Source organism: Cariama cristata, unplaced genomic scaffold, assembly GCF_000690535.1.
Source record: "Cariama cristata isolate BGI_N322 unplaced genomic scaffold, ASM69053v1 scaffold20303, whole genome shotgun sequence".
Classification (NCBI taxonomy): domain Eukaryota; kingdom Metazoa; phylum Chordata; class Aves; order Cariamiformes; family Cariamidae; genus Cariama; species Cariama cristata.
This window is the reverse complement of record NW_009608041.1, coordinates 8,354-16,622: the sequence shown is the minus strand read 5'-3', so window position 1 is coordinate 16,622 and position 8,269 is coordinate 8,354. Positions and strand designations below refer to the sequence as shown.

Here is an 8,269-nt window from a genome sequence, read left to right as displayed (position 1 = left end):
TCTAGACATACAGAGTCCCTGAAGTCTGGAGGGCAGACTACAGTTGATGGAACTATAGGGCTCACTCCCACATACCTGAGGAAAAAAAGTGAAGGAAAACTGTCAAAACTTCAGCAGTCTCCCAACCTCTAAGGGCTTTTAAAAAAGAGAGAGCTTATAAGTGGCACTTAAGGCCTCCTCCAGGATCAGCGGACACTGCTGATGTAAAAAATACATATATACAATCAAGCTTTTAAAAATAAACAAGAAAACTTCACAGCCTCTTCCTATTCCTGGATTGCAACTTGGAAAGCAGATGAAAGAAGCTGGATCCTCTCACCATCGCCAACAGGCAATCAATGACTTGAGTCCATCACAATTCTGATTATCTAAATATTCTTCTAAAAGGATTTGGGTTTAGGGCAAGCCCTTCAGTTCTATTGCCAGAATTTAATAAGTTACCCACTTATTAAGTGTCCCAAACCCACTAGTATTCTCCTTTCCTCATGCAGTCAAGGCAGGTCTCTTAGCATTATAAATCTTGGCTTCTTCATACACCAGAAGCTAGTCCTGTCTAACTGGTAAAGGAGTACTGGAAAGCACTCAGTTGAGAAAAGTTGCACCACTAGTACAAACTAAAGCTCTGACCATCTAGTGATTTGCACTTCCCAAGTAAACTGCTCCAATCAAACCCTCGTGTCTGGTGAGGTAGAGAGCAGAAGGCACAATCTTACCAACTTTGTTTTTCTGGCTGTAAGGTTGGCTGCATAGATACGAAGAAGGCATCATACGAGCTAAGAGACAAAGCAGACAGGTCTAACTACAGAGCAAGAGACGCCTTGCTTACAGAGATCATCATTCCAAACTACCTAAAGTAGTTGAACAAAAGGCATCGTTCATTACAATTATTACATTTCAGTAAGTAGTCCAGCAGCCTTGGGGTTGGAGGGAGAAAGACCTGAGTATAGGACCCTCTCCAGCAGCCCTTGAGAGCAATTGCCGTAGATGCTTTGAGAACAGAGAGACGTTATACATCTTCATCCTCTTTCTCTAAGAAGTCGGTCAACGTACTGTCATCTACAGGAATTAATAAGTATTCCACACCATCAGCTCCCTGAGAACAGACATGCATACACATTCTGTTAACACCAGTGCACAGTGCAATGCAAGCCACTACACAGCACTGCAACACTAACGTTTAGTTGCAGTTTGGGTGAGAGCTGGCCAGCATTCAGAGGGACTACATTGCTAAAACCCAGGAATATTTCACTAGAGCAACACTGGAAAACCACAAATACTGAGAAAAGTCAGTATCTGAGAAATCTTCTGGTGGGCTATGCTAGTCTGACACTACACAGCTCCTCCACACTGTGTTCCCATATCTAGTGCTGCTATAGTGCCTCATTATTAGGACTAGCCTGCATTCTTCCCTCGTGTAATAGTTACCCTTACAGGTAACCATTGGAAGCAGACTGGCATGCTCCAGAGTCCGTTACTTCTCAAGGTCTTCAGGATGAAGAGACCTCTATGTTGCTGAGTGACCAAAGCACCTTGTATTTTTACAGCCCCATATCCATGTAAAGGGTGTTGACAAATTGGAGGTACAGAAAGAGCTGCAATTACAGAATTTCACCCCTTTGCTAGTTTCTAGAAGCTTCAAACAATACAGCCTCACTGTGAGCTGCAGAGTGGTGTCTTAGGGACACTTAGTAGCAAGTAAGCATCTTTTTTGTTTAAGGTGGCTGAATACCCAGAATTACCTTCTTCCCCAAACTCACCCGCTTGGTCCGGATGAGCTTGTGATCCCTGAATTCTGTCAGCTGTGCCCTAAGTGTCAGGTCACTGTTCACAAGGAAGGCCTCCCGACACTGCTGGTAAAAGTCTTGGAAAGACAGCCCTGGAGACAGAAAAAGGCGAGAACAAGAAATTGAAGTGGTAGGATTGTCAGATTTTTCCAGGTGTAACAATACAAATTATCTCCACCTACAAATCTTGCCTTGGTTTAGACCACAGTGGCTACTGTAACATCATCACTTCTTTCAAGTCTACAGCCAAGCTGTAATGAGTAATATTTCAGTAATTAGTTGAAAACCGCTGAATTAACACTCCAGTCACCCTGTTTGTCTAATGGGTTTTTAATATCACTTTAAATGCACTTCCTAATATGGCAAATTTCTCTTAATTTCCAACTCCTCTATCTTACTTTCAACTTTCTTTACCATTAACATGTTACTGATATCCCCTGCAGCACCCGTTAGAGACAGTGACAGAATATTCCACGTGAATCCTAGAAAGCAGGGACGCATCACAAGTCATTTCGATAGGAGCAGCATGGGAAGAGAATCTCTTGTCTTTCCCTGATCCTTTAAGTGCGAGTTATGCAAATTCATATTCTTCCTTTATTTTAATTTTTTAACTCCACAGTCCCCCATGAATAGTCTCAGTCATGTCTAAACATCAGAGCAGACAACAGTAGGAGGAGGTCCTTCAGAACCAGCCAGTCTATTGATTTCCTGTCCGAGTCAGACACAGTACCACTAGAAAGACAGTCTACGCCACTGAGTCTCACTGAGCCAATGTTACAGCACTTCTGTTGCTGGTGATGAAACCTGCATACCAAAAGCTGGTGCTGCTGTGACTGAGCTGGCAATGGCAACAACCTAAACAGATGAGAAAAGGTGGGTACATACCTGGATAAGATGGGTTGTCCTTGTTGTCCAGCTGGTACTGAGCAAGCAGTCTGAATATCCCCCTAAGTGAAATGAGGAGAAGGGAAAAATCAAAAGGAAAAAACCAAAAACAAAAAACCCAACCAACCAACAAAACCCCAAAACCAAAAAACCCCACCGTTAGAAAATATTAACTGATTTTTTCCTTCATGACCAGGACTTTGTGCATGAATCTCATCACTGGACAAAACTTGCTATCCAATCCAAATGCTGTTCATTTAAAGTAACCAATCAACTGGAACTCAGGTGCTACCATCTTTATCTTGAATACTGTTGTCAGAAACCAGGGATTGCCTCCTGCTAGGTGTAGGCCAGCGTAACCTGGTAAGGACTGGATCCTCAGCAAGTGCTACTATGAAGTAAAACAGTGTCTTACCTGGCATTGAGAGTGAGGCTGCGCAGGACATGCATTAGGGAGCTCAAAGCCAAAGATCCAGATTGTTGTACTAAAAGCGAGTTCTCATAAGACGTTTCTTCCACATAAGGACTAAATGTGGTTGTTTCATACCAAAGCCAGTTGTAGAGGCTTAGCTTTGCCTGATCCCACACTAGACAGAGAGAAAAGAAAGAGCAGAGAGAATTGGGAGATTTAGCTTCTCTAATGTGTTAAATAAGCAGTATTAAAATGTACTTAGGTCTACTGTAGGATTTGAGGAAACAATGTATGCTTATGAAATTCACAGTACATACACCCAGATTTTGGTTGGACTTGATGATCTTTGAAGTCTCTTCCAACCATAATGATTCTATGATTCTATACTTGCAGTTCAAGCAAGACAAATTCTCTGCAACAAAACATCTGCACACATCCCTTTTTCATACCAGCTTCATAGATATACGGTAAATCCTTCCAGAATCAGCACTGTGCAAAGAATTTCTGGCTGATAAACAACATTGTTTAGATGCAATGACAGACGTAACATCCAATCTCCATTTCAGTAAGTCCCTAAATCAAAGGGTGCCAGAAGCTTGGAGTCTATTTGTATATTATCATCAGTGACTGGTAGTTCTCAATATCTTTATACAGCTTTGGTTCAACACAGCCACAGTCCCAGTTGGGGCTTCTAGCTGCTACCACCGTAGAGACGTCACTAGATCTATTCTGCACATCAACAGTAATACATGAGCTTATGAAACACGCTCAGCAGCCCCAAAGTAGAACACAGATTCTTCTCTCTTTGCTACATCAGGCCCAAGAGGACTCACTGAGGGGAGCATTGATGTGATCGATAGAGGCAATGATGTAAATGCTAGGCAGAGAGGATAACTGTGCAAGGATCTGCTGACTTCTTTCTCCTCTCAACATCTGGCTGTCCAGGTTATGAATGAGGACATAGAGCTCTAAAGATGAATCTGCAAGGTCAGAAAAAACAGCAGAGAACCAATCAAGGAAACTGCACACAAAGTGGTTTCCCACTCCCAGTGCAGCCTAGGACAAGTCTATTCCATCAGGCTCCATATTCATCACTCCAATATCAAATCACTTTCCTTGTACAGCTTACATTGATCTCTATCCCACACTTGGTGTTTCTGAGCACCTAAAAGGCTTTTTCTCAACCCACTGTATCATAGTTCTCATCACAGCTACAGTTCTTTTTGCAGTTAGAGCTTTTCTTTTATAGTCCACTTTCCACTTGCTCATGGCTTTACCAGGAATTGCTCTTTTAGCTATGACTTTTAGTCCTGTGATTCAAGGTCATTCAAATGTATTTTAGGATAGAAGTCTTAAGCAGTTTGTTCAGCTGCTTTTGAGTTACATGACTAGGATCCTTAAGCTCTTCCTCACGCAATGAAAATGCATTTTCTATTCAGGGTTGAATCCAAAGCATGCTAACTTCATTGGAAGTCTTTCCCACTGAGTCCTCAAAGGCAGTTACAAAGCCTTAGCTTGGATAATGCAAATGGCAGATGTTAAAATTTCCAGTTAGCTTGTTGCTGCTGTACTTATCCCTGGGAACAGCAACATTTCCAGCCGGCTTGTTGCTGCTGTACTTATCCCTGCCTGAGTCCAGAAACAATTCTGGAACAGCAGTCAGGTTTTCTGCAAATGAATACATACTTGGCTGCCAATGGAAACCAAAGGTTCCTCAGACTCCCACTTAGATCAGCTATAGTGTACTACACAAGACTGATCTATGTAGATTCAGGTGGGTACCGCCATTAATCAGTCTTTTTCACTTAGACCCACCAGAAATAGTCATAAGGTAATGATGGAAAACAGAATGTAAACACTTAAACACCAACACCATGCGCAATTAAGATTCCATGGCAATTTGCGTATGTATACACAAGCAGTAAAACAGACATTCAAAAAGAATTTAGCAAGCATTCCGCGTGACACCACCTGTTTAATTTTGCTTTTGAACCCAATTCTAACCTGCTTGTGTGACACAGCTGTCCTTTATTTCATCTGAATGTCAGTATTTGCATGTACTAAATTTAAATGACTGTTCCGCAACACCATATACATTTAAGCCTTAACCCAGTCTATACTGAAATTCATGGAAAGCTCCCCAGGCCATGATTTTCCAGAGGAGCTCAAAGGACTTGATATCTGCCAGCAACTGCCATTCCAAATTGTTTGTCAGCTCTTCATTCTGTCGATTTCAGTGAGGTTTATATCAGGTCCTAAAGCAGCCACTAAAAACCATCTTCCCTCATGTAGCTGGAATTTACCTATCCTGCCTCTCAGCAAGAAACGCGTGGCTACAGAAGCACTGTATAAATAAAGCACAAAGGCAATGTGCTAAATACAAGAGCGATGAGCATTTCAGTTTGTCAAAGGGTTGAGGAGCCTCTGTCTTGTTAGAACACTCGTGCCTTCCTCCTTCCCTTTCTAGAGAACTTAGTGTGTGAAACACTGACTGAGGTAACAGCTTGGGATCATGTACACATATATTCCTCGTGCATATTATGTTTTCATATATGTGGCATAAATTAAAAGCAAGAAAGTATACTAGCTACAATAAACTAAGAAACTGTAACTGCATATATAAAAATTCAGGAAAGAAAATGTCCGGGTTCTCCTAACAGTAAGCGGACTGTAATGTTTTTATGTATAAAGTTAGTAATTTTACCTTCTTTAAACCTTTTAATGATGAATTCAAGTTGGTCAAGGGGGCTGCGGAAGGTCCCTATATGCTCCAGCACCTCTTCTGTGATGGAGTTGAGAATCTGAAAAAGAAAATAGCAGTCCCTTCTGAAGGGCTCTGGCACTGAAGAACCTAGTGCAGAAAATCTGAAACTGAGCCCTTGACTGTCATGACAGAGGTAACCTGATTTTTACCATCAAATACCCAAAACAGCCAACATAAACCCAAAATTTCTACCCCTTTTCAAAACAGTGCAATGAAATAAGGCTTTAGACTGACAAGTATCTATTAATGATGGGAATTACTGCAATTCCTTGGAAAATGCATGGGCTAATTTCTTTAAACTCTTAAAAGAGATAGGAACTGCTCTTCATTCAAGAGTCTGCTGCTATAGGATGCAGCAGGTTTCCTTAACATTTCACACTGAAAGACTTTAGAGGCATCAGTAACACAGGATGATTAGATAAACCTGCAAGCTTTTCCCACACTTACAGATCTCACAGTGATGCTGGGGAAGTATCCATTAACCACAAGGTGAACAGAACTCTGGAGCACAGAGGTACGAAACTTCTCTAACAAATCACGCTTTGAGCCCAGTCCATAAAGCACGATATTGAAACCCAAGCTGCAGAAAGTTAGCAAATATACTGAATCAAAAAAAGTACAAGTCCCTTTTTAGGTTCATACATTCATTAAGCAAAATGATCCATTGCAATCTTGCCTCTAAAAATTTCATGTTTCATCACCTCCAGGCTTACCTTCAGCTCACAGCTGACAAATAAAGTTAGCTGCAAAGAATCTGAAATGTGGCACGTGCATCCTAGTAAAAGAAGCATTTTAGCAGCCTGGAGGCCCACAAATTTAGCAAAACAACTATGGAAGAAAATGGCTTTGTCCAAGAACATGAGACTAGATCTGCAGCTTCAGATAACGAAGAGTAACCAGCATTCACATTCACGCCCTCACAGTGATTATGTTAAATGTTTACCACGAGTCGCAGCAATTACAAGAAAAAAAGCAAGCCTTCATAGCGGTTTTCTACTCTGATCCACAGGCACAATTTCAGAGGAAAATTAAACTACTCTCATAACTTTTTCTTATCCTAACTGTTCCACAGAGAAAGTATAAGGAGAACATGGTAGGAAATCACAAAGCTTTGTTTATTTTTAAGAAGCAGGAAAAGCATCATCTTGACCAGAAAGAAGAGTATCAGGTCACTCAAATAGTATTGGGCAAAGGTAAGGTGTCCAACAACGGTCATTGACTTCAGTATCATCTACGGCTTTGTTCCTTCTGCCCTGTCACATAAGATCTCTAAACGTTTGCCCAGATCACTGAGTCACAAAGAACTCCTCCTCTTGCAACTCTCCAACTTTCAAAGCTAATGTTTTTTTTCATATGCACTGTCATTCCCCATGGACCACAAATTTCTTTATACTCCACTCGTTTGCAAAGCTTCCAAGGGGCTTTCTCCTCACTAACATCTGCTCCTGCCTCAGCGCTTAATTTCAGAGCTGGTGGCCTGCCTTCTCTAAGGCACTTCAGAACCTCACAGCTCTCTATAGTTCCTCAGTTGCTTTCCTGGATGCTTACTCTTTTCTCCTTCCCATGAAGATACACACAAACCCAGATAAAATTTATACTGCTAACGTTTCCAACAGCGTTAAGGTTTCTTTATGCCTAGATAATTAGGTACCGTAGGCATTCAAAGTTAACTGCTGCACCACTGGGGATAGCCACATACTGAAGAAATGGGTGGTGGGCTACTCACTACCAACTATGCTGCTGTAAGCAAAACTGACTGTTCACAAAGGACGCTTTTCTCACCATTCACGTTCCGTTTGTGAATGCCCTCTAGCTTGGTTTACAGAGGCACAGACAAACCAGCCAGGCAGCATGCAACCTCATTTCACTTCAGGCATTCAGTTCAAGGAGTTAGTCAGATATGATTTGGTCTACAGGAAACACTATCCTAATTTTAAATTTAAGGAATCAGTCAAAGAAAAAAAAAGTTGCTCCTTAACTCATCCACAGGATGTTGTTGACATGAGGGTAAGTTTACCGGCAGTGCCTGTTTACTAGGCTTCTTCAGTGATTCTCGTTGCATACTTACTGTAATTGCAGCATCCACTTGGAAAACAGGGATTCATGTTGCTGGTTTAGCTCTTTAATTTCAGCAGCATAGGCAAGGGGAGCTTTTCTCAAAAGGTCATGCAGTGTTTGCTGTGTTGAGAAAGAGATAAGATGACAGTCATTCAAAGCTGGGAAAAAACAAGACAGATATCTGGAATTCTTACAAATACCTCTCTACCATGCTCTCTAGCAAGGGAGAAGAATAGTTTTCACTAACAGTGCACTCAATTCGTGTTTTTTTTCCATGAAGACCCCTCTAAGCACAATTTTGCTACTGGAGAAACAAAGCAGAGATTAAGTAACCTTATTATGGGAAATGGACTAGGACTAGAAACA

At 41.4% G+C, this 8,269-nt stretch overlaps 1 protein-coding gene across 1 annotated transcript in view; it reads right to left on the bottom strand.

Annotated features, from left to right (window-relative positions):
- Nucleotides 1–482: 482 nt before the first annotated feature.
- Nucleotides 483–8,269, bottom strand: part of ORC2 (origin recognition complex, subunit 2) — a gene marked incomplete at its 5' end in the record, with an annotated part of 15,262 nt that continues 7,475 nt past the window's right edge. Inside the window, 8 exons of the mRNA XM_009696992.1 lie at nucleotides 483–1,093; nucleotides 1,758–1,876; nucleotides 2,670–2,731; nucleotides 3,085–3,256; nucleotides 3,915–4,061; nucleotides 5,786–5,882; nucleotides 6,293–6,425; nucleotides 7,914–8,023. Of these exons, the coding sequence (XP_009695294.1) occupies nucleotides 1,007–1,093; nucleotides 1,758–1,876; nucleotides 2,670–2,731; nucleotides 3,085–3,256; nucleotides 3,915–4,061; nucleotides 5,786–5,882; nucleotides 6,293–6,425; nucleotides 7,914–8,023 (927 nt within the window). The remainder of the gene's footprint in view (nucleotides 1,094–1,757; nucleotides 1,877–2,669; nucleotides 2,732–3,084; nucleotides 3,257–3,914; nucleotides 4,062–5,785; nucleotides 5,883–6,292; nucleotides 6,426–7,913; nucleotides 8,024–8,269) is intronic.